The sequence below is a fragment of the Enoplosus armatus genome, chromosome 21, assembly GCF_043641665.1.
Source record: "Enoplosus armatus isolate fEnoArm2 chromosome 21, fEnoArm2.hap1, whole genome shotgun sequence".
Classification (NCBI taxonomy): Eukaryota; Metazoa; Chordata; class Actinopteri; order Centrarchiformes; family Enoplosidae; genus Enoplosus; species Enoplosus armatus.
The window spans coordinates 15,046,145-15,070,896 of NC_092200.1; the positions used below are offsets into that span (position 1 = coordinate 15,046,145).

Sequence of the window (24,752 nt, forward strand, 5' to 3'; positions counted from 1 at the left end):
TTTAAGCTCTCAGGAGGAAGGCCAATAAAGCAGACATTTAATCATGCTCATATTAAGCTTCTCCACTGTATATCTCAGAGAAAGGGAAACTGTACTGTAGAAGTGTACCTTCTGGCATTAATGTGTAGAGGGCTTATCAGGTAGTCCGTGATAAATGCTCTGGTTCTCTAGCCCTTACTGTCTAATCTCAGGTTTTATTAAACTTAGAAACTGTTTTCTATAAATGTGAATGTGAGTTATCTCAAGCTATTTTAGTGTTAAACTAAACAGGATGTCTGGTGGAAAAAATCTCCAGAAGGATCTCAAAAAATCTTTATTTGACATGATGCGCCTCTCAGAAACATCGCTTTTGTGACATTCTGTCAACTTCCTCTAATGAGCGCAGTGATTGACAAGACATTGGTGGCATCAAAATATCACATGACATCAAAATGAATTTCATAGCAGCAAGAGGATTTTGTAAAAATAATTAGCTGTATTGCACTAGCAGATTTATTTTAGCATATTGCCAAACAACTTGTGATGCTTCAATTAAAGCTGCATCAATAAAGTGCTAAGAGTATGCTTCTCTGAGTGATTATTTCACATATCTAAACAAGGCAAAAAAAGATTATCTTGCTTGGCATGTGAAGCAAAAAAATACACAGGACCTATGCTTTCTTCACAATCCATGTCAAGCTCCCATTACAACCTGATACTGAACAATTTTGACATATCATCAATCAAAGGCACGGTCCTCGTCATAAATCTAAAGCTCTGTTTCATTTGGTTTGCAAGGCCTACGAGGTGAGCAGAACGTGGAACATATCAGCAGGCACATAAATGCTCTACACCTTCAAAATTCAAAGCCCACTAACCCTGTTTACTGGAAAAGCAAAGTAGAGCATGTGCAGTATTGTCACATGTCAAATCATCAGTCAAACATGGCATATGTTATGCCTCCTTCACAGACTGCCTTTCAAGACTGAAAACACAATGTATCAACAAGGACTGCCCCCTTCCAGAGGCTCCTCCAAATGCACATGAAATATACAGACTTCTTTTGCACAGATTTGGAGAACAAATCCGGTTCATCCTCTGTGTTTTTAGTATACCAAAGCTGATCCTGCACCAGTCGCTTTTCTAGGCTACGGGCGGTACTTCATGATAACACTACATTGAGTCTTCTGTCTCATTTGAAGAGGAGGTTCAAGTCCTGCCAATGAGATTTCAGTCCTCCAAAGCACACGCACATCCACAGGCCACAGTCTTTGAACATGGCAGCCCCTGAAACGGAAGCCAAAGACTGTCTTCCAGTTGAGCTCATCGAGGTGAGTTCACTTCCTCAAAGACTTGATGGGTGTAGTGTCAATATATCGCTGAGCCCCAGCAGCTTTTGGATGCAACACAATGGTGTCATCCTCTCTTGATTGTTGCTTGGCGAAATTCACAAAAACCTACAGGTACATAAATAATAAATGATGAACTGATACACAATGACAAGAGGGCACGAGAATAAAAAATAATGTAGCAAGATTTGTTTGAACCATCAGGTAGACATATGCAATACAATGAGGAAAGAATAAGATGTCAAGATGTCTCTCAAATCTAATACCAAATCAAAAAGCAAAGGTATGAAATACAAAGAACACTAAGAGTATACAGCCATGTTAGCAGCTTGACCTGATAATAGTGCTAAATGAAAAGTGATGGGATCACCAAAGAGATTACAATTCATCCTGTCGGGGACATGAGCATGTACCAAATTATAGTAGTATATGATAGTAATTACACTGCCATTCCTAGAACCACACCACTAGCATGGCTAAAATAAAAAATTAATTGAATTGTTCACAATTTAACTAATTTGACTGGTTCCCAACCAAGCCATCTGATCCTCCTGACAGAGTTGGAGGAGAAAATGTACACCCCAGTTAAATTTCCATTACATAATACACAATGTTGTGTTGCTCATTTACCTGGTCAAGAGTGGTCTGTGACACTGAGTAGTCCTCTATGTTGAGCTTGTCTTTGTTAGCCAGGACCATTTGAAAGATCCTAGCCAGAGAGGAGGAAGAGATCTTGTACTGTAGAGTGTTGTAGTGTTTCTCTCTCTGGATACAGCCAGGGAAGGTGTTCTCCATGAAGGCCTCCGCAGGGTTCAGGTCTGGTGCACAGCCGGGCTTTGCTGCCCTGATCTTCATGGTCACCACGTAGCCATCACCAAACCTATGTTCACATTGATGTAAGGTAAAGCAAAATCAAAGATCTGCAATTTTCATAGAATGCTAATTGGATTTTTCTGTTCATTGTTGTATGAATTTTTGGAGAAATTATAATATATTTTGAAATTTGGCACGTGATGCCAGAGGTAAAATGACTTACTTGTATTTGAGATGCTGAATGGTTCCCAAACACTTAAAGGATCCATTAACCATAATTGCTAAGCGGGTACACAGCGCCTCACATTCCTCCATACTGTAAAGACAGATTGCAAAATTAGGCTTAAAATCTGTGCTCGTAAACATGCATGCATGTACACACACAGTCAAAGACCCACATCAGATAGTTTACCTGTGTGAGGTGAGGACCACAGCTCGTCGGTCCTGAATAACACTCATGATGGAGTTCCACAGGAAACGTCTGGAAAGAGGGTCCATGCCTGTAGTCGGCTCATCCTGATGTAATAATAACACATTAATATGCACACAGGAACATCTTGTCTATCATCTAACCATGCTCATATAACTGTGGTCTCCATCCTAAACCTCTAATCTAAACCAAGCACTGTCATTAGTGTTGGCCTCACCAGCAGCACCAGCGCAGGGCAGCCTATCATGGCGATGGCTGTGGAGAGTTTCCTCTTGTTACCTCCACTGTAGGTCCCAACACTTCGGCCAGCGTCCTCTGACAGGCCCAGCTTCTGGATGGCCCACTCTGCAACCTGCACATGAGGACGATTACTGTCTCATATTACAATTCAATGTATTACAAGTATACACTCATATGTGCTGTTTGTGGTGTTCTTGTGAGAAAACATCTTAATTTTCTAGCTGATTGCTGATATTTTCGTCTCTGGTAAAGGAAGGAACAGGCTTGCCAAATATTTGTATGTGTAGTGATGCCTTCAACTGTCTATTTTGGCATTACTAAAATCATATTGCTGCTTTAATGCCCCACTATGTTCCTCTCAATATCGGAATGGCTAATTTGTCCTCTATGCTTACAGTGAAAGAATATCCTACTATATTCTGCTTGCAATTAAAATGAAAATATCTTTTTTTATTCGTCTTCATGTTTTTTACTTTCAGGTGTCAGATGGACATGTGGGGTTAATATGTTAGCTTTGGGGATTGTGTTTAGTTTAGACACAAACATACTATTTAAGACATATTTATTATATTCATAATTTTACTTATTTCCTGGCAAAAGTGGCATCTCACCCTGCTGATCTCACACTCCGGAACTCCACGGAGGCGGGCGTAGAGGTGGAGATGTTCTCTACCTGTCAGCAGCTCATCTATGGCATCAAACTGTGGGCAGTATCCCATGTTCTGGTGGACGTCCAGGATGTTGGTCAAAATGCTGAAAATTTAGGGGGAAAACACATGGGGTAAACAATAAGCCTCAAAATGTATATCAAGTTCCATATTGGTTGCTTCCTATTTGTAAAAACAATGTATTACTAACCTGTGACCAGCGACTGAGGCCTCTCCTGAGGTGACGTCAGTGTCTCCAGTCAGCATCTTAAACGTTGTGGTCTTCCCTGCCCCATTCACCCCCAGGAGACCGAAGCACTGCAGAGGAACAGGAGATAAAACTTGATAGATGAGAAATATTATGATCAGAACGTTTCCACTGTATCGGTTTAACCACACAAACCTCTCCAGGTGACACTCCAGCACAGATTCGGTCCACTGCAGGGATGATTGTTCCTGTGTACGTCTGGCAAGGCAAGATGAGAACCAAATAAGGACAAAGATAAAAGTATATATTTTGTGTTTGAAATCTTTTTTGAACATCAATTTGAGCATTCTGTCCATTGTCCGTGATTGATCATATTTTGAAAAAAATGTCTCACCTTGGACAGGTCTCGTATGCGCAAAATGTCATTCGTTTTTTCATTATTACAGATTCGCTCTCTTTCATCTGCCACATCAACATCTTCGTCCAAAATAGGAGGCTTTGGGCAATCTGATACCCTGCAATGGAAAAATTAACAATAAGCTTAAAGGAATCAAGGTAATTTGTCATTTTACAACACAGGGTTGCACAATGAAATGTAAGTTGTAATCAGTAACATATTACAACATCTCTGCATTTTATTACACCCATTGTAATTTTCAAAGAGCAATTACTAAAGTACATCTGGCATATTCAGTTTCCTAATTCAAGCTCTGCTACACTTACCAGTGATCCAGGAAGAAGCGATACTGGAAGAGAATGTTAAGGATGAAATAGACGAATCCCTCAACAGCCATGCAGAACAGGTTCTTCCCAATAAAGTCCCAGTTATAGGGGTCTGGACTGTAGTCCTCACCTGAGGAAATGCATATATATAACACACCTGTCAATTACACGTTCACAATTTTTTAAAATGTTGGGTTTTTTTCTTTGACATAAGGATGGTTTATTTAGAATAGAAGCTTAGTGTATTATAGTTTTTCAGTAATATCAGTGATTGTAATTGTATTGTAATGCTTCTAAATTCAGCTAAAGGGGAGGTCAAGACTGTGTTACAACTCTGTTGGCTTGGGCTTGATGGCACGTGCAAGCTATCAGATCTCTGATGCAGCCAACAAGCCAACATTCATTCAGCGTGTCAAGATGGGCGGTGGCTGACAGTTGGAGGCTTTTGTTGCTGCGAGTATTTGCTTGTTGGACTGTGAGTTATATGAGTGTGAGTGTGTTTTGTAATTACCAAAGCGAGCGTAGATATCAGTCACAGCCTGGTTCATGGCCATGTCTATGAGGCCTCGGCCCAAGCAGTAATGTGGGAAAATGAGCAGCACGGTCTTTAACAGCTGATTGAGTTTGTACAGAGCCTAGACAGAAATCACACACACACACACACACAAATTAGGGTGATATGAAAGATGCATGGCAGATGGAATTTACAGAGACAAGCCCCGTGTTCTTACTGTGGTGCCCTCAAAAAGGTCCAGGATGAAGGTGATGGCACTGCTGTTGATGCCAATGAAGAGGTTGATACATGACAAAGAGACGTAGGCTGTGCTGGGGACACTGAATATAAAGGACATGGGGTACATCATGGGCGTCACAGACCAGCTACAAGAGAAAGAGAGAGAACAAAAAAGCATCACAGCATCAGTAATAGTAAACATTTTCAAACAGTTAAACTGTAACAGGGCTATTTCAATTAAGCTATTTTTGGCCCTCATTTTACATACTTTGTTGTTAAAAAAAAAAGACAAATACAGTTGGAGCTTGAAAAAGACAAAAACTTACCCATAAAGCATAAGCAGGGCAGTAAGTGGTTGGAGGTTGGTTTGTGAGGTGTAGCACTTCTTATCAAAAAAGATGAAAATTTCTACCACCATCGCTGCACTGAGGGAGTAATTCACCTGGAGAAGGAATACAGTTACAGTAGATATTAGCGTCTGCAAACTATTTCATGAGCAAAGAGGAGGGTCTCTTTACCCTGTTGTATAAACATCATTATTGCATGCCCTTGACTGTTACTGACATTTGCCAAGCATTGGTACACATCTCATAAGGTAACAGGGTCACTGTACCATGTCCCAGAGAAAGTTGGCCATCCAGTAGACCAATGGACTGACACCACTGACAAACTGCAGGTGTTTGGCCTGGGTGACCCTCTCCTGGATTAAATAGAGGACGAAGCTGGCTGGAATGAAGGACATGGCAAAGATGACACAGATGGCCACCACTGCATCCACTGAGGTGGTCAGGCTGGGGAAAGGACAGAGGGAAATTATCAGCTAAAATATCAAGTTAAATGTTAAGAGATCTAAAAGAATATATATATTTCTATAGGTGTAATATTACACAAACCTTCAACATTCATACAGGGATAAGTAGATCCACAGAAGGCAAAGCTCCAACAATGCATTTGACATCACAGATTGATGCTATCTACCAGTATAAAATAATCTACAGGAGGATTTTCTTTCCTTTAAAGATGACTAAATCAGTGTAAGAAAAAGTGTAACAAGCAGGACGGGAGTTTCCAGGGGATAACGTCACTTACAAAATGCTCATTTCTCAGCAGTGACCTCAGTGAACAGTGATTACAAAACAAATATTTTATTTGAGACTCTGGATCAGTAATAACTGTGACTACACAAGTATCACACCCTGGTTGTACTTCTTAGAAAGTCTGTCCTTCTCCTTGCAAAAGCCTAGCAAAGTTTCAGACTTTGAGATGTAATTGGAGACATGTCCAGCCATTGGTCACTCACACAGTGATCTCAGAGAGCTGTTCTTTGGTGAGGTTCAGAGGATGGTTGATGGCTGTGATTCCATATTTGTCCAGGTTAGCTCCTTTGGGCAGGTTGGCACGGAGGATAGCATTGTTGGCCACGTTCATAAATGAAACCATGGCATGCCAGCCCTTGTTGTTGTACCACACCTGTGGAAATACAGAGAATGATGTCCTGCTGATTTATAATTTTGACGTCTATAAAATACAGCATTTCCTTGGTTTGTGAGAAAATGATGTATAGTCTATTACATTGTGTTATACAATGAGGAAAGTTGATCACAGTGGTGAAGGTTTCATCAGACTGGTGAGGCTTTGTTGGACTGACCTTGACATTGTTTTGAGTCTCCATGTACCTGAGGAATGTCCCTATGTCCTTCAGCGTTTGTTTGGAGTATTTGCCCTGCAACATTAAATTCGAAGCCCCATTACAAAAGAAATCCCCAAAGAGCAATGTAATGAGCACACAGAAACAAAGATAATAGTGCACACAAACATAAGCAAAACACACAGTGAGTTTTAAAGCCATACCCCAGTCACATTGAGCAGTCGTCCCAGCTGTGCTGCCACATCCTGGATGGTTTTTGGCTGCAGCACTAAAACAGGAAGCTGTCCTCCCACCGATATACCTCCATACCTTGACACCACAGAGAAAACCCCTGCTGACATCTGCAAAGCTTTACTGTCATTCCAGCTACTGCAGCCAAAAAGTGTACCACACCATTACAACCACTGGAGGGAGAACTGCACCACTATATCCGTCCATGTAATATACTTCAAAATGCATATAAAATAGCCCTATTTGGACCTAACTGTTTTAAGTGTGTTGAAATTACCTTTGTTCGTTCACCCAATATTTGCTCTTCAAGCTGGAAAGAGATAAATATTTCAACTTAAACTTAAAATACTTAAACATCACAAAGAGGCTCACAAGTCTTATATACCTACAGTAGAGTTCTTGCGTGTAAACACAAATGTTTAGATCAATGCACAGGAGAGAATCTACAGTATATTGAACAGTAACTCAATGCATTTCATCATTGCATTCAGCTTTTGCTTTTTGGACAAGTAAGTTCTTGAATTGGTGCAAAGGATCTTGGTACCTGGTTCTGATGAGGCTGGGGTAGGTCTTCACCAGGTAGTCAGAGATGTTCCTGCCTGTTAGGTCCATGAGAACATCTCCTGTTGACTGGATCCTCTGATGCACAAAATGACACAGTGTACATTTAACATGAGACACTGGCGGACCTTCAGTTGAATAAGTGGAAGTGATATATTGTGGCCATTTTCAATATAAGCGACTCAACTACCCACCTGTGGAGGTGGCAAGCCTCCAGCTCCCTCAGGACACACAGGGAGCATGGTGAGCTTCTTGGGTGTGCTGCATTGACAGTCTGGAGATGGTCTGAAGGAGTCCCATTCTGGGCCAGCCAGCATATCGATCAGGACAGGGTTAACAAGGGGCATCTCCCACTCCGTGGTGATGTTGTTACATGGGAAATCTCTACCAGAGGGAGAAATCGACCAGTGTAGTCAAACAAAACAGTACAGGGTACAGAGTGGGAAAAAAAAATCAAAATCTGTGAAGGTGACTCACTCGAGTGGTTCATCCACCATGCAGCGAGTCCCAAAGCCAGGCTTGTCCAACAGCACTTCAGCAAAGTATCTCATCTGAGCATCTATAGGACGCTCATTACTGCAGTGGACAAAACAATAAAATACACGCTACAATGCCAAAATTGGAAATAGTTTTTTCAACAATTTAGACAAATTCAATTAGAAGTATTGTTCTTAACTCATTAAATTGGCAAGTCTCCTTATAACAACTATAGTAATATATATTATATATAACTATATATAATAGTGCTAGGTGACCTTGTGTCCATTACGCCCACCTGAAGAAGGTGTACTGTCTCCCATACATCCAGGGACTGAGAGTCAGACTTGGATATTCTCCAAAAGGCGGAACGATCAGAGTGAATGTCAGTGCCAGGAAAACAAAACTAGCTGGCAGCACAGTCTACCAAAGACACAGAGACATAACTGCGATTTAAAAAACACAAAACAGACAAAATATGTAACACTCTGATGAGGATTAAGGCCCTGAAACGTCTTGGAAATTAAACTCTAATTCAGACAGCCAAACTTTATAACAATATACGACATTTTGATCTTCTATAATATACCATATACTGTAGCAGCACTTAAAACATAAACTGCTATTAATATTACTGACAGTGCTGCATTAGATTATGGTTTGATGAATTATAGCAAGGTAACCTGGGCGAAGAAGTCTTTGTAGGAGCGTGTCGCGTGATGTAACCTCTTGATCAGCAGAGCGAAGAACTGTTTGATGGTCAGACACAGGCCTCGGACCTGGTAGGATCCCCTTCCTGCGCTGCTTTCTGGGACGTCACAAGGGCCCTGGCCATTGGTGTGCACTGCCCCATCTGTCTCTGGAATATAAAGCTCAGGTCAAGTGGCGCAGTTCTGATTTGCACATGCAGTGTTAAATGCTAGATTGAAGAGGCCAGCCAGCAAGCCAAGCATGTTTAGTCTTCTGTGAACAGGGATCAAAAAGCATTTACCAGCAGTGCTCCACTAGCCTTAGGGATGTAGTTCATCATCTTAATATGTCACTAGTGTGCCAGTGAAAGCTCTGGATCAAAATATATATTCATGATGAATCATCATATATCGAAATGCCCAAGCTGAAGCTCTCTGCATTGCATTGTTCTGAGGAAAAACACTTTTGCCCAAATATGTTTTCAGGAATGGATTAAAGAATATTCAAAATAATAGTTTGACATTGGGGAAATACCCTCATTGGCTTTCTTGCCGAAAGTTAGATGGGAAGATTGATGCCACTCTTATGTCTGTACTGTAAATATGAAGCTACTGCCAGCAGCCAGTTAGCTTAGTGTAGCACAAACACTGGAAACAGGAGAAAAAAAAAAACAGCTAGCCTGGCTCTGTCCAAAGGTAACAAAAAAAAACACCTACCAGCAGCTCTAAAGCTCACTAATTCTGTTAAATTTTGTTTGTTTAATTCATGCAAAAACAAAAAAGTGTAGAAACAACTAGTTGTGGTTTTACGGGGGTTTGTTCCTTTGTAGACTGTCCATCCTCTAAAATTCCTCTTAAATTACAGAAACTGATGTGTTTTTCCCACAACAGCAGCATTTGTCCAGAGCTGTAAGCTGAAAGCCAGTATCACCTTTTGGTGGTTCCATATCAACTGCCACTCTGTTGAATCCACAGAGACTAGTTCGAGAGATCTGTTGCAATGATTTCTTGTCTGAGAGAGTTGGAGAATGGGATACAAAGGATATAGGACATGTGAGGAGGGGTAGACGGAGAAAAGAGGCCTACAAGAGACACAACTACACATTTAGACACACAATAAATCAAGAGGACGAGAAAAAGAAGTTAAAGGAAAGCTCTACAGAAACTTTGGGCTGTTTTTCTTTTTTACCTTGTGTACATTTCCTGTTGGTTGCATTCCCATCAGCAGTGACCTTTAGGAAGATCTACAAGGAAATAGCTTATTTTATTGTCAGGACATAAGATTAACAGCTGCTCTTGATTACAAAGCCTTATGAAACAGAGCCTAATCACTGTGAAGGTGAAAGTCAGGCAGTGACTATATGACAGATGCTCCCTGCTTTCTTTTGTACTTGCTATCAAATTGCTGTTTAGCACTGAAAATGAAAATGTAATTTGTAATTCAATAACCTAGAATCTTTCTTATTCAGGGGGCACTCATTGTCAGCTTGATGTATTGTCCTGAGACTTCAGTGTAAACTTGTTCGTCAATTACTTTTTTGATTTTCCTCACAAATCACGACTGCATGTAAATACAAGCAGTCCTATGATTACTACAAATGCTACCATCTCTTTTTTCACTATTTGCACGCACCTCCTCCAGCGACGTGTCGGACACACCAAAGCTGCTGAGGCCGATGTCCACTAGGGTTTCCTCCAGTTCCCTGAAGAGGCTTGCATAGGCCCTGGGCTGGAAGTTACGGTTCGGCAGCAGGTAGGTCAGCTCCTGGCCAATGGCCTCGATGAGACGAGCCTGCGGCACGTGATGATGGACCAGGGCTGTGATGCTTTCCATGTTACCTGGAAATGAGTGGCCTTATTTCACTGCTTTGTTTGTTTAATTTAATCTCTACACACTATAAGAGGTACTGGAGAATGTAAAGTAAGCAGCAACAACAATAATGTAAAAAGATACATGAAAACAGAATATCTGATAACTGATAGTTGGCATGTTAAGTAGAAATGTACTGTGCAAAACCACAGCAGTGAATAAAGAAGCATAGAAGAAAAACAAATAAAATCACAGCATATGATTGGGCAAAACTGCACATCCAACTGACCTCTAGAGAGCGCCTACTGTAGTACAGTAAGTACAGGGTGTTTCTAGGAGTGTTGGCAGCAGGTACAAAAAGTAGACTGGCGACAATCCAGTGCAAAAGTGCTATTCATCAGCAGGACAAATGGATTATGCTCCATTGAATTATCAAATTAGAAGCTGAATAGACTAAAACAGGTTAAAGGAGATTGACAATGAACTTGGCATAACGAACTGATCTTTGAAATTCACAAGATAATAATGGAACTAATGGTGACCTTACCGTCCATCTGTCTGCCTGCAGTCTGGCTTTCCTCCTGGCTCACTTTGAACTTTGAACACTTTGAACATTTGCAGGAGCAATCCTCTGTACAGTCACAGCTGGCCTGCAGGACAAAATGTTATCGGAAATTCAAAAATACTTCTTTTATATAACCCTCCTGTATGCATTTTTGCTGCCCCTTAGTCTCACAGGGACTCATTTACATGCAAATCACAGAGGGACTCATAAAGGTGAAACCATCGTTAGTCTGGTGTTAAATATCTTTCACTAAAAAATTAGAGGTAAAAATTAGAGGAAAATTAGAGACCACATGGATAAATCCACTTCCATGTGGATATATCAGTATGCTTTTTTTCTTTGCTTGGTCATTTATTGATTGATTTATTATTCATCAGGGTTTCAAGCCAAGGCTCCATTTTCCCACCTTTGGAGTGTCATGTTTCATTCGGCGTACGAGAGTGAGATAGAAGCCAGCGCCAAAACAGTTCTTGAGGAAGATGGGGGAGCCGCAGCAGTAGAGGCGGCCCTGAGAGATGATAGCCACCCTGTCGCTCAGCAGGTCGGCCTCGTCCATGTGGTGGGTGGACATGATCACTGTGCGCCCTGCAACATGGGACAGAGAAGAAGGGGTAAATATGAAAGAAGGATAGATGCTTCTGATTTAGAAGTCTATCTCTTAGCTCAATCAAGATGTAATAATACTGTGGTGCTGTGAAAGACTAAGGCAGGAAAAAACTCATCCATTTTTAATTAAGAGATTGGTTTGAATATGGTATCATATATTCAGTAGGCCCAAGAATATATGATTGTATATAGCCAGCAGGGGTCAGTGTTACCTGCACGGTATTTGAGCAGCAGGTCCCAAATGGAGCGTCTGGAGTAGGGGTCCACCCCTGAAGTGGGCTCATCCAGGATCACCACCTTAGCCCCACCAACAAACGCCAAGGCCACAGATAACTTCCTCTGCATGCCCCCTGGATTAGAACATCATAAAGTACTGACGGTGCACATATCAGTGTGTGTGTGTGTGTGTGTGTGTGGTTTGCATGGTAGTGAGCAATGATATACATTTGTGCATACACCTACATGCTAGGTGTGTACCATCTATCTAAAAAAACAAAAATCACACACACACACACACACACACTTTCAGCAGCTTTTTTTTACATGAAGAAGCATCCAGACGGACCTGAGAGGTTCTGGGTCAGTTCATCCCTCTTGTGGGGAAGACCCAGATCCTGCAGCATGTTCTCCACCTCCTCCTCAGCCTCCGCTATTGGACGGCCTTTCAACAGCGAGTAGAAGAGGATATGCTCCGCTACAGTCATACTGATAGACAACAAGAGAAAGATGGGGAAGATATAATCCAGTTACAACTATGAAATTACACGCAAGCAGACACTGCACACTGCACTTTATCTGCTTGTTTTTTATCACACTGTATGATGACTACTATTGTGGCACAACATCAAATGCAATTTACCAAAACTACTTATTTATAATAACAATTTGAATCTAAATTCTAAGTGTGAGGGGAGTTACATACTGCTGAAAAAGGATGTTGTGTTGAGGGCACATTCCCAGAGAGAGACGGATGGTGTCCATGTCTGTGCGGATGTCCTTGCCGTAGATAGTGGCTGTCCCTGAGGTGGGAGGGAACATACCGGTCAAGATGGACCTGGGAGACAGAGAGAAAGAGAAATAAGACTCTTTGTATTTTCTACATGTTCAGCACTTAGTGTGTGGTTGTCGTGTGTTAATATGCTTGCATGTGCAGCATTTGTGTGACATACATGGTGGTGGTCTTCCCAGCCCCATTGTGGCCCAGAAAGGCAGTGATCTGGCTCTCATAAAAGCTGATGCTAAGGCCGTCCACGGCTGGTCTGCAGCTGCTGCCAAACACCTTGACAAGGTCCTGGATACAAACTCCTTTCACCAGGTCAGCTGGCTCTGCTTCAAAGAACGGCTGACCTGCATACAGGAGAGGCAACCACATGTGTGTTACTAATTTGTCCGGACCATGAGTGAAGACTGCGTCTGGACTGAGTACCTAAAAAGCAAAATGAAATCCACCAAGGCAGCAAAGTAAACAGAGAAACAATAATATATAATAATATAATAATTTCAAGTTCAACCAAATTACAAAATGACAATCATATCAACATATCACCTTCTATCCCCATCACATGTCTTTTCAGAAAGTAACAAAAGTGTCATTTTATTTCCCAAATGTTCATCTAAAGTGTATGAAAGAGGCAAGACACATATGAGATCGGAATGCCATACGGTGCAAAGATCCATCACTTATTAACTAAGCATGAAACGGAGAAGCTGGCAGTATGTGTGTCACGTATATGCCAGCAAGTGCAAACACACACAAGGACACAGAGTTCCCACACAATGAATTTGATTGGCAGAAAGGGAAAGTGAGAGCAAACAGAGAGACAGCCTCAATCCCGAATGGAGATCAATTGAGAGAAATATTACATCAACATAATTAATATGATATGTAATTAATCATATGTGGATAATTATGCTGTAATTTGTCCTTCAGATACCAGAAACGAGCAGAGATGTTGATAGATAATCAAGTGCAGCTGTAATGTGTGATAATAGAATCATGATAGAACTGTGTTGTGTCTATTATACCCTGTGGTAGAATACAATGGGCGACTTTTCCAGGAAGTTACAATGTGAAAGTAATCTGATTAAAGAGTTACATACGAAACAACAGGAACTATTATACCGTCTTTCTCCTGGTTCTCCTCGGCCTCAGCCTGGCTCTCCTTCTCCAGCCTCTCACGCTGATCCTGGTGTTCACACGAGGCTGTCTTCTCCAGAGTCTTGGGTTTCTCCTGGTCTTTCTCATGGTCTTGGTCTTCCTCCTCCTCCTCTTTTTTCCGCTGCCCTCCTTGCTCTTTGTTTGTCAGGTTGTCAAAGCCTTTTTTATCCAACTCCAGTTTGGTGTCGCCTTCAGAGAAAAAAGAAAAGCTGACTTAAGGCCGAGATTGGTACATTATGTCACTGGATAACAAAACTTTAACAGGCTAGGTCCTCTTTCATTTAGAAATAATTCGCTTTAGCATACATTTTGTTCATTAACAGTAAGTGAATTGGGAAAACAGTAAGTAAGAAAGGTTACCTGAAGCTGGAGCCACACTGTTGAGCCAATAACAGGGCAGGAAGGGGAAGTAAAATGGTCGACCAATTCCATACTGTCCTGTGATGAAAAGATAATAACAAATAATACATGAGCTACATTAAATTTGTAAATTAATCAAGATAGTATTTGTTTTTACAGCAAACCCTTCATTTATCTCTAATGCACTGACCAGGGAAGACATTGTCCAGGTACCAGGCCAGCACAGCGTACAGCACAGAGTCCAGACCCATCATGCAGATAGAAGTGAGAAAGGAGAACTCATCCCCCTCCAGAGGGCTGGTCTGGATGTTGTCCCACTGCAGACCCAGACCCTGCTCTTCATACCGTGACAGGTATTCAGTCCCAAAGCCAAAAGCCACTTGAGACAGCAGACTCTGAGGGAGGAGGCAATGATAAAATCATCTTTGTTCTAATTTGAAGGCCCGTCCTTCAACCATATATTGTCTAAACTTAATTTATTTAATTTTCTTCATCATATTTTCCCTCAATATTACTGTGTTTATTGTACTTCATATACTTTCTGTTTATTAAGCAAAGCTTTTTAAAGAAATGCAGGACGTTTATATAACATAGACTGTGTGAATGTGTGAGAGGCCCCAAAATAAGTTTTAGTTTTGAGTTTAGTTAGGCATAGTTATAATGCTTCGGTTCCTCTGGATCTAATAGGTCAATGCAATTAAGGAACAACTCACTGTGTTTAAACATGGTTGGTAAAGTATTAAAAGTTTCTATATCTGAATATACATGGGAAGATTCTGAGCAGGTAACTCCTGTGCTGTAGCTAAAAATGGAATAATTACTCTACATACAGATGCATGTTTTCAATTGATACACACTCCCCTGTTAGAGGGAGATGCCGAGATGTGACACCCACCACCAGGATCTTCATGTCCTTGGTGATGCAGTCCTGCCAGGCGAAGCAGAAGATGTGCGGGAGGTAAAGGGTGAAGTAAACAATGCCGCAGCAGGCAGCTGCCAGGTTGGCCTGGTTGAAGAAGACGCTGAGGAGGAAGCATTGCATGATGGTCGCCGTGGTGAAGGTGAGCAAAAAGAGGAAGAGGATGACGGCGTTGCTGTAGTTGAGTACCCTTCCTCCCTATAGGCCAGAAACAGAGGGAAATACACAGGGTGAACATCAGCATAGGACTACCACACACACTGCGGATGAAGGCGAAGGACATGGTGACTGATGTATTGAACCAATTTATCTATCAAACACATGTTTCCATAGCCTATAATATAAAATATATAGATACCTCGGGAGTTAAACAGAATTTAAAAGTATTTTTTAGTCAACTTGCCATGTGAAATAAGGGCTAATAAATACCACATTGGTGACATGCAATACAGACATTATTTAAGTGATTTTGGTATAAAACATCATCCACTAGAGGTCACAACAGCCTATTTTACTATTATATGAACCACTGGCTGACTGCAAGAGATGACTCTGTAGAGTTACTCATTGACCAGCCCATTTCTGCAAAGCCAATGACATAATTCCCATGATGTCATGGTATTCACAGTTCACAGTTCATTAATGATTCATGTGTGAAGTATACAATCAGTTAGCCACTATCATCTATTAATTATTTCAAGGAAAAAGATCTGGTAGTGGTTCACAGTAAAACTGGGTGGGTGATATCTTGACATGTATATCCAGAAAAGTCAACATGATCAGAGACACACTGGTTAATCATTAAAAAGACTCATTAGCTTCACATGTGGATTAGCTGTTTCTGGCAAAGGATGGATTATAGTAAATTTAACAGTAAAAATACGAAAGTGAAGAAATGTGCTGGAACATAGTAGAGGAAAGCCTACATGCACTCTAGGTCCTCCATTCATATACTGTATACTTTGCATTATCAGTGTTCCACCCACATGAGACAAATTAGATGGCACAGGAACCAAGACTTTTAGAAGCTTTGTGGTAAATCTTTCCTCACCATGATGATGGCCGTGAGGAGAGCGGTGCTTGTGCCCATCATGAGGAAGCTGTCGATAAACCAGGTGGACCAGATGACGCCGTTGGTGACCCCCGTGGCCTTCAGGGTCTCCTTCAGGCGGAGTTCCTTCTCCAGGACAATACTCTTGACTATCATGGACACGGAGTAGACCCAGGCCAGCACCATGAAGATGGGGAAACAGCGGTTCAGTGTCAGCATGAAGCTGGACAGAGAAGGGCAAGGAGAAATAAGATGGAGGAGAAGGACACAGTTACTGGAGTGAGGAACCAGAATTCAGGTTTACTACCAAAAAAAGTAGTTAACCAAGTAGTGTAATGCTAAAACATGACTGTTAAATGTGATTGAACTTCTAAAGTTACTAAATTTTCATGTTGTCCACTCACAGATCATCCACATAACAAGGATAGGGCATCTGCTGTAGGTAAACTCCCAGTGGCCACTCCTTTCCTGTCTGACTCTTGATGATCCCGTGCTCTATTATGTCCTGGAGGTAAGCAAAGCCACCCCAAACATATCGGAAGTCATCCATAGGATCGGCTCTGGGGCCAGGGTCCCAATACCTGAGCAATACACACATATTTAGTCTCTAAATGTACCAATATTACACTAAACCCATCATCTCCACTTGACTTTGATTCTAACCTGTCTTTGACCTTATTGGTGCGCTCCACCGCATCAATATCCATACGGATCTTGAACTTAACATGAGGCGGGACATTGGTGGTCCAAGGGTACATATTGACGAAGACAAGGCCCGCCCAGAACTTGCTCTCCTCCAACAGGTCCAAGGCCCGATGAGTGACGGCGTCCTCGTCAGGCTGAGCTACAAACTTATCCAGGGTCACACACTGGATAAGGGAGAATGAACAAGGGAGACGGGTGTTAGACCAGAGTAACAAGCAGAGCACCAGCAAAACTGCACTTTAAGTGCTGTCTGTTTAACAGAATATTAGATTTAGATTTCACTTTAAAAGATAACTGCATTACTTGAGTTTTACATACACTGGAGCATAATTGTAGTCATCGAATCATCAAACATTAGAAATATTTTTCATCTTGATGGGTCAAATGTATTGCCAATTAATCTGACATTTGAACAGTATTAAGTGTAAACTGATATGATTAAATGTGAAATAGTAGTTTCTTCTACAAACAATATTCAGAAAAATACCTCAAAATGCCCTCTTTGGCCAATTATATTTTTTGTCTTTCGCTAAATTGGTGTATTTTTTAAACAAAACTAAGAGTCTACAGTCATGCTAGTGGCTCAGTGAGGCTGTACCTATGCACAGCTGTGCTAAACGTCGGCATGCTAGCATACTGACAATGACAATGCGGATGTTGCCATAGTCACCATCTTAGTTTAGGAATGTTTGCTAATTAGCACTAGAAAACAAAGCTGAGAGTGATGGGAATGTAATTTGTCTAGGTATTTAGTCATAAACCAACGTATTGGACACATTTAAATTTTGACGAAAATGTCACATTCTGTGCCCATCCATCTAGTAAATGCTGAAACGTCTCACTGGATAAGTGAGCTGTTGGCGCTGCAGAAAAGCCAGGGGATCATGGTCATGATTCATCCTCTGGGGACCATGAAAATCTGTACAAAATTTCATGGAAATCCATCCCATAGTTGTTGAGATATTTCAGTCCGGACAAAAGTGCTGGACCGACTTTCCTGCAAAGCAGGAGTCTGATATAGCCATTCACTGTAGGCTAATGCAAATAGGGAGGGGCGTGATCCAAAAGGAAACACTCCAAAACAACAATTTGCCCCTGAGATCCCATGCACAGATACCCCCCCACCCCACGAACTCACCCCAACCCAAAACACACATACACACAATTAGCAGTTCAAACACAGACATGCATTCAAAATACACGCATATATGCATTTACAGACACAATGTACACTAAACATGCCCAACAGATGATTCAAATTACAAAGACTGTCCCTTCATTTACATTCACCTACTAACACTGCAGCCCCACTGTGCGGTGTGATACGCATGCATGCCATCAACGCGCAGCCAACCAGCCATCAAGCCCACGGTCATTGTTGTCGCTGTATAAAGGATGGTGGATGGAGTGACAGCTGTATCTAATCGGCCTCAATCGTTCCCACTCTCCCTGTCACACTCAAGTGCTGTAAGCTTCAACTTGGACAAAAACAAAGAGCACCAACCATCCACCCAGCCATGCCCCCAGGTGCCCCCCGTGTCACCCCCCAGTGCGATAGGCCTCTCATTCCGATTAGCCTCCGCATGGTAAGGGGTGATTCTAACTTTGTTTCAAATGCATTGGTCCACTAAATGTGGAGGGCCCTCACAAGAGAAGGTTTGTGATGTTTTTTTTTGTTTTTCTTTACCCTCCACTCCATCAACAGTAAACAAAAGAGACTCGACAGCTAGTTTGTTGCTCTGGCTCTCGCCCACCTGGGTGGATTTCCATGTCTCTGGACGGGGGCGACAAATTGCCCAAAGGCAGCTTATCTAAATGCTCACATCTCATCAAGAGCAGTATTGAGCACATAGTGGTTTGGCAAGCAGGGTATTGGAAGTGACAAGACCTGTGCTTGATTGGATTATTTCATGAATAGGCCTGTCCTAGAACTTGACATCTCAGGTGTGGAAAAACAGTCCACATTCTCAGTCAATTGGGAGACAAGGTGAAAAGATTAGCAAAAACAATCCTGACACCTTATTTTCATCTGGAAATGTGGGGCCCCCTTTGACCAGTCAGTATAATTCCGCACTCTGATACACATTTCACACATTCAGTGGTATTTGAGAGGCAAGGAATTTCAGCTACGACAAGATGAAGGAATTGCTAAAAGGATGGATGTCTTTGAGTAATGCTCACTCACATCCCCATATTGGTTGAGCATCCGAATGACCCGGTCAGTCAGGTTGAAGATGTCTCGCCAGTCAAAATCAGGCACATCGTCTGGACGGTCCTCTGGTGGGCCATTGTACAGGAAGTTGAGGATGTGTTTGGAGGAGAATGGCGCCTCCGCTAGAGTCCTATCGATGAAATCCATCACGGATGGATTGCAGATGGTGTCCTGAAACAAAAGGAAGTGGGGGAATAAGCTTTATTTACCCTGTTTCTTTTTCCATTAAGAGCAAGGCCTTTTTTCTGAGGAAGATGTTGCTAGGACACCAGTAGGAACACAATAAACATTTCACAACAAGTACAAGAAGAGGAAAGAGCAATACATATGCAACCAAAATAAACTCATTTCAAGCATTAAAATGTTATTAGATTTGTCAAACAACAAAAAGGCTAGAGGAAGAAAGGGAGAGAGTTAAGAGAAGGATAAGCAAACAAGGACAAAAAGTAAAGTGGATGGGGTTTATAGTTTTGGCTGGAAAGAAAAAAGAAGAGGGAAAGATAGACACTTATTAAAGAGAGGCAGATAGAAGGAAAGGGGAAAGAGATGTGATATTTTTGGTAAGATAAGGTTCTTTTCAAACAGGAAACTTTGTGAACTCCTGAGACATCAGCAAAAAATATCATTGAGGAAAAGATCAGGATAAAATAACAACAACATCATCAATCACCTCATTCAAAGGGACAATTGTTTGGCATTGGATGTCAGCTGAATGGCAACACAAAGGTGGATCCTGATCATATCAGCTGTATTAGGCACAGTAGGGCTGGTATGTGGATGTAATTTCAAACCATAATCAAAGATAAGTTAGCTGTGGTAATGTAAATGCAGCGATCTTGCATGTAGTCTTGTATATTTTGTTCACTGATTCTTCAGATATTTGGTTGCATGTTAAAGGAGTTTCTACCACGAACACATGATTTGATAAACTTACTTTATACACGTCGTCATTACTTATAGTGTACTGGTGTACTGTTTGTTGATTATTCAGTCACACTATATTGTTGTCCTACCCGGATCATCTTGACTTGGACTCCATTTTGGAAAAAATCCCAGATCTGAGGAGCCACTTCCTCCCAGGCCTTCCCCATCGTCCTCAGCCTCTCCAGCTCCTCAAACGTAGTGTTTGCCTATAGGAGAGATGGAAATGTGTGTGTGTGTGAGTAGTTAGTGAGTCAAGATTGGAAGAACAGGGAATTATTATTAAAAATAAATATGCACACACCACTCTCTCATAGCTCTCACAAATGCCCATATCTGGACGTCAGCATTCAGAAATATAGGAACACACATTCACATTTTGCACACATGCATAGAAGAAATTAGCATGTTGGGGAAAACTTCAAATCCACACAAGTCTACACGTGCACATGTGTACACAACATTCAGAAACTCAAATACACACATTGTCACAGCTCTCCTAATCTCCTGCTACATACCATTCCCACATTAAACTCTCTGTGAAAACAGGCTTTGCAAAGACAACACACACATTCTCACACAAAGAATTCCCGTGGGCCTGTTCAGATAACCAGCAACTGTGCAACAAATGCACTCTGTGCCAAATCGTCAAATATTTACTGCACGCTTATCGTTAAAACCCTGGATGTGTGTGGGTACAGTGCTTTGTGTGGCAAATACCAAAGGCTGGCTATTTCAGTATTCAGTCATGTGCAGTGGGGGATGAAAGCGCTCAAGAGTACACCCAATTAAACGCCTTCCTCTTGTGTGTGTCTGATTTTGGGTGACAATGGGGACAATGGAGCTGGGGTGACAATGGAGGCCTTTGGTGACAACTGGCCGAATGCATTCAGCCTGCCCAGTGAATCCCAGTCAGGTTCCCACAAGTGAGCGCTTCCTCATCCCCTGAGGCAGTTTGAAACAGCAGCCAAAAGCAGTAGCAGGACTGGGGGATTCCTTACGGTGATTTCTTCAAGGGGGCGGTCGAGAGATCTTGTAGTTGGCCAAGATGTGGGATGTTTTGTGCCTGTCTTAGCATATACCTGAATTTGTTGCAATGTGAGCACAAAGTATTCTATATTCATATATTGAACTCAATGAAACACTTGCATCTTTGCCTCTATGCAAGACAGTAACAGTCATGTCAAATAGCTAAGCTTGACTTCTGGTTTTCTGGTGTCTGTTGAGCTGACCATAAGACAGCCGAACAGATGCCTATACCTATATTACATAGCCAAGACGTATTGTTGCAGTCATCATCATGGTGAAGCCAATGTTACTGAATACAAGGCCAACGCAGTGTTAAAAATGAGCAATTAGAGATTAAACCTATTCATGAATGCCAATGACTGGGTCCTACTTCCTGGGTAAAATCCACTGACTTTTACATTGTCTCTTAATATTACAGTAAGTTGGGCTACTGCTATTTCTGAGCACAAAAACTCAAAAGCAATGACTGCTCAGAAGTATTTAACTGTAACGTTTGCCACCGTATTTCATAATCAACTCTGGTTTTAATTCTAAAAATGTTCAATGTATCAAACTGAACTGTGAAGAAATATCAAACTTGCTTTCAGGCCTGTGTGGACTTGAAGGTGATTTTGTCAAGAGTAACCAATGCAGATAAGACCTGCATAGTTCATCTTTACACAAGAGCAGTCACATAAAGAGTGACAACATATATTTAAGAACATGGTGCTTCACTTGGAGTTTCTTGTGAAATAAACCGATGCATGACAGAGTTAAGAGGAATAAAGCAAAGAGCCTGTGGAGGCTTTCTAAGTACAATTAGGATCCCAATCTGAGGGAAGAGGAAAACAAAGAGGGCATTAAAGGTCAGGAAAGAGGAAACACGAGTGTTTGTGTGTCTCTTTGTGTGCATGATCACACGTCTTTAAGGACAGACTCTTGCTGCTTACATAACACTGAAAAAGCCATGGCGCCAGTGGACTGTGTGGTAGTCATCACAGCCGATCAGCTTGTGTTCTTCCATTGCGACCAAGCCATCCATGACTGCTGCCCCCCTGAAGGGCTTTGACCAACACGTATCTACATCTAGATACAAAGCGCGGGACATGACATGAGGAAAGCTGATCCCCTTTTGAGGGAAAATGCATTGTTCACTGCAGTAGGCTTGGTTTCGCCACAGAAAATCAAAGATATGGATGTCATGGAGTAACAGAAAGCATCTGATGTGTATTAATACACATCACATCTAAAGACGATAATCTGGGGGGGGAAACAAATATTTTTTTACCTTTTGCATTATCTCTCCATCTTTGTGTGACACATTTTTCTTTGTTCAATGATCCTGCCAAGTACCCAGTTTTCTGGCTATTTATTCAAAATAGCTGAAAAGTAAAATGCATCACTATTGTGTCACATCAATCAACAATAGAGTAAAACCTCTATATTTGAAAACTTTTAAGTGTCTGGGCTCACTAGAATATTGTATCAATAGGGTTAAGAATTTGATTTCCACTGTCTTAAAAGTATTAAACCATGATAAATGCAACGATAAATGCGTCCACCATGCGGCCCAATGCTGCTTACATTTCGTATGATCTGCCTAACAGCCGGCGAGTCAGGGGCGTAGAGGATCTGTCCCATCAGCATGGGCTTGACAGAGTTCCACACGATCCTGGTGGCGGGGTTGGACTCCAGTTCTTTCATCAGATCATTGCAAAAAGGAGCTACAGGGAAAGGTTATGCCATATTTACTTGATACATTTTACTGAAAGAGAATACAGCAAATTGCTTTTATGCTCATCCATATATACTATGTAGCATATTTGGCGAGGTTTTAAAGTAAAACTGAAAGCCTGAGACTGGAACAATGCCTTCCCTAATATCTGTCATACTAACATGTGTTCTACTCACTGGTGTTGTTGTCGTACATGTAGTGGCTCTGGGCCCTGCCGCTGCTGATGCCCAGGAAGGCTTTATAGTTATTGTCCTCATACCAGTTAAAGGAGGTGACGCGGGAGAAAGCACCCTCAGTGTAGCCACACACCAGGCTGGAGGCAGCGGCCATCACCTGCTTAAAGGACAGATTGTTCTGCAAGAGAGGAGTCACGACCTGGAGAAGCTCCCTGGAGCTGTTCCTCTGGTACAACTGTGGAGAGATAAGACAGGAAAACAGAGCTTAAATAAGACCAGAGAGGTGTGAGCTTTTAGGTGAAACATAACACATAACAGCTCTTTTATGGTTCCAATGAGTTCTAAGGTTTTGTAACAGTCCTATTAATTTTCTCATAGACACCTTGATTAGGCACCAAGGCTTGGATGGGCATGAATCACTCAATAAGCAAAGAGCAACTGCATGGACAAAAATCTGGTACATTGAAAAGTACAAAACTGTACTTCTGACATTCATTAACTATAATGCAATGTTTTGTTCCTGATCGCAGTCTCTAATTGAAAAAGGTCAATGCTGTGAATCTTATAATCATGTTCTAATAGCAACAATTAGAATCTTGTTTTTTGTTTGGTCACACAGATTTCAGTTTTTTCAATTTTCCAAATGATCTTTGGAAGATTTTTGCAAACATCTTTGATTTAAAAGGTGAGGAACAACTGAGTGGATTCACGTCATCCGTCCTGACTGTCTATCGTGGAGACAGGGACAAGTGTCTTGCCAACAGGATGTCAGACTGTCAGCTCCACTAAATATCCCATGGAAACAGCCACAACAACAAATAACGGTATTTTCTCACACCCATGCACACTGAATGTTTAGCAGTGTAACCATATTTAATAATACTGACTCATGTTTCATAAGATAATCCTTTCTTATTCACCTGTTCTTGCAGCCTCAGTGTTGTTTCCATTGGGATGGTCCCATAATGATGATGTATCTGTTTTTGAAGCTAAAAGGGCCTGTTCTGCATTTAGCCTTCCTCATACGCACTAAACGATATCCCCCCACTGTCTGTGTTTGCGTAAAAACTCAAGCCAGAGGAAGCAACTGTTTCCTGGCAGCTAAAAATAGCAGGCGGTGAACTTTTGAATAGAGCGAGACTGGAGCTGCGTGGGCCATGCCTTACCTCTTGCAGTTTGTCCGAGGCGGCCGAGACGACCCGTACCCAGAGGTGAATGTCAATGCCTTCAGAGTGATTGTCCAGCACAAGAGGAAGCTGGAGAGAAACAAAAATACATTATTTTAGCATAAATACATAAAAACATATTTTTTCACTTTTTCTCAGTGCAAACATTTAATTTGGCCATTGATAACAGCCTATATGCAGTCTGACCAGGTCGCATGATGTCAAGTTAAAAGCACAAGTTGCTGCACTTTATTAAAAGCTCTTACAACAACCGTGTGCTGCAGATCTCATCTTTCCAGAGACATCCTTCCTCTTTGACATTTCTTTCTATCTCAGTGTGACAGAGACAGAGAAGGACAGTGTGTGATTTGGCTAAAATGGGTTTCAAAAGTCATATCAGTGGCTGTGGTGATAATGAACAGCTCCCAGTGGTCATCACTCCAAAACAATAATGATGTTTGGACTGAACACCCACAAGAAATGATGGCGAGGAGCATTTGAGCTTTTTTGCTGCTATAGCACAAGCAGAGACAGACAGACAACTAACCACACTTGGCCCAGTCCCATGTGATTGTGCCGGGATGAGGATGAGGCAGACGGCAGCCGCTGCTGTTGCTGTCTGTCTCATTGTG

The 24,752-nt window shown here is 41.7% G+C and overlaps 1 protein-coding gene across 1 annotated transcript in view; it reads right to left on the reverse strand.

The window, feature by feature from the left end:
• Nucleotides 1–1,302: 1,302 nt before the first annotated feature.
• Nucleotides 1,303–24,752, reverse strand: part of abca4a (ATP-binding cassette, sub-family A (ABC1), member 4a) — a 29,277-nt gene continuing 5,827 nt past the window's right edge. Inside the window, exons 7-50 of the mRNA XM_070927951.1 lie at nucleotides 24,121–24,210; nucleotides 22,955–23,189; nucleotides 22,628–22,767; nucleotides 20,128–20,244; nucleotides 19,088–19,285; nucleotides 16,861–17,066; nucleotides 16,602–16,778; nucleotides 16,198–16,420; nucleotides 15,123–15,344; nucleotides 14,418–14,622; nucleotides 14,228–14,305; nucleotides 13,832–14,056; nucleotides 12,879–13,056; nucleotides 12,632–12,763; nucleotides 12,275–12,414; nucleotides 11,922–12,059; nucleotides 11,510–11,688; nucleotides 11,086–11,188; nucleotides 10,362–10,567; nucleotides 9,918–9,972; nucleotides 9,660–9,740; nucleotides 8,723–8,898; nucleotides 8,338–8,462; nucleotides 8,040–8,138; nucleotides 7,757–7,946; nucleotides 7,546–7,640; nucleotides 7,279–7,311; nucleotides 6,974–7,079; nucleotides 6,771–6,845; nucleotides 6,423–6,592; nucleotides 5,736–5,913; nucleotides 5,449–5,564; nucleotides 5,121–5,268; nucleotides 4,901–5,024; nucleotides 4,390–4,519; nucleotides 4,061–4,181; nucleotides 3,862–3,924; nucleotides 3,670–3,776; nucleotides 3,423–3,564; nucleotides 2,789–2,923; nucleotides 2,554–2,657; nucleotides 2,365–2,457; nucleotides 1,959–2,208; nucleotides 1,303–1,436 (exon numbers count right to left, since the gene is read on the reverse strand). Coding sequence (XP_070784052.1) covers nucleotides 1,317–1,436; nucleotides 1,959–2,208; nucleotides 2,365–2,457; nucleotides 2,554–2,657; nucleotides 2,789–2,923; nucleotides 3,423–3,564; nucleotides 3,670–3,776; nucleotides 3,862–3,924; nucleotides 4,061–4,181; nucleotides 4,390–4,519; nucleotides 4,901–5,024; nucleotides 5,121–5,268; nucleotides 5,449–5,564; nucleotides 5,736–5,913; nucleotides 6,423–6,592; nucleotides 6,771–6,845; nucleotides 6,974–7,079; nucleotides 7,279–7,311; nucleotides 7,546–7,640; nucleotides 7,757–7,946; nucleotides 8,040–8,138; nucleotides 8,338–8,462; nucleotides 8,723–8,898; nucleotides 9,660–9,740; nucleotides 9,918–9,972; nucleotides 10,362–10,567; nucleotides 11,086–11,188; nucleotides 11,510–11,688; nucleotides 11,922–12,059; nucleotides 12,275–12,414; nucleotides 12,632–12,763; nucleotides 12,879–13,056; nucleotides 13,832–14,056; nucleotides 14,228–14,305; nucleotides 14,418–14,622; nucleotides 15,123–15,344; nucleotides 16,198–16,420; nucleotides 16,602–16,778; nucleotides 16,861–17,066; nucleotides 19,088–19,285; nucleotides 20,128–20,244; nucleotides 22,628–22,767; nucleotides 22,955–23,189; nucleotides 24,121–24,210 — 6,228 coding nt within the window. The 3' untranslated portion in view covers nucleotides 1,303–1,316. The remainder of the gene's footprint in view (nucleotides 1,437–1,958; nucleotides 2,209–2,364; nucleotides 2,458–2,553; nucleotides 2,658–2,788; nucleotides 2,924–3,422; nucleotides 3,565–3,669; nucleotides 3,777–3,861; nucleotides 3,925–4,060; nucleotides 4,182–4,389; nucleotides 4,520–4,900; nucleotides 5,025–5,120; nucleotides 5,269–5,448; nucleotides 5,565–5,735; nucleotides 5,914–6,422; nucleotides 6,593–6,770; nucleotides 6,846–6,973; nucleotides 7,080–7,278; nucleotides 7,312–7,545; nucleotides 7,641–7,756; nucleotides 7,947–8,039; nucleotides 8,139–8,337; nucleotides 8,463–8,722; nucleotides 8,899–9,659; nucleotides 9,741–9,917; nucleotides 9,973–10,361; nucleotides 10,568–11,085; nucleotides 11,189–11,509; nucleotides 11,689–11,921; nucleotides 12,060–12,274; nucleotides 12,415–12,631; nucleotides 12,764–12,878; nucleotides 13,057–13,831; nucleotides 14,057–14,227; nucleotides 14,306–14,417; nucleotides 14,623–15,122; nucleotides 15,345–16,197; nucleotides 16,421–16,601; nucleotides 16,779–16,860; nucleotides 17,067–19,087; nucleotides 19,286–20,127; nucleotides 20,245–22,627; nucleotides 22,768–22,954; nucleotides 23,190–24,120; nucleotides 24,211–24,752) is intronic.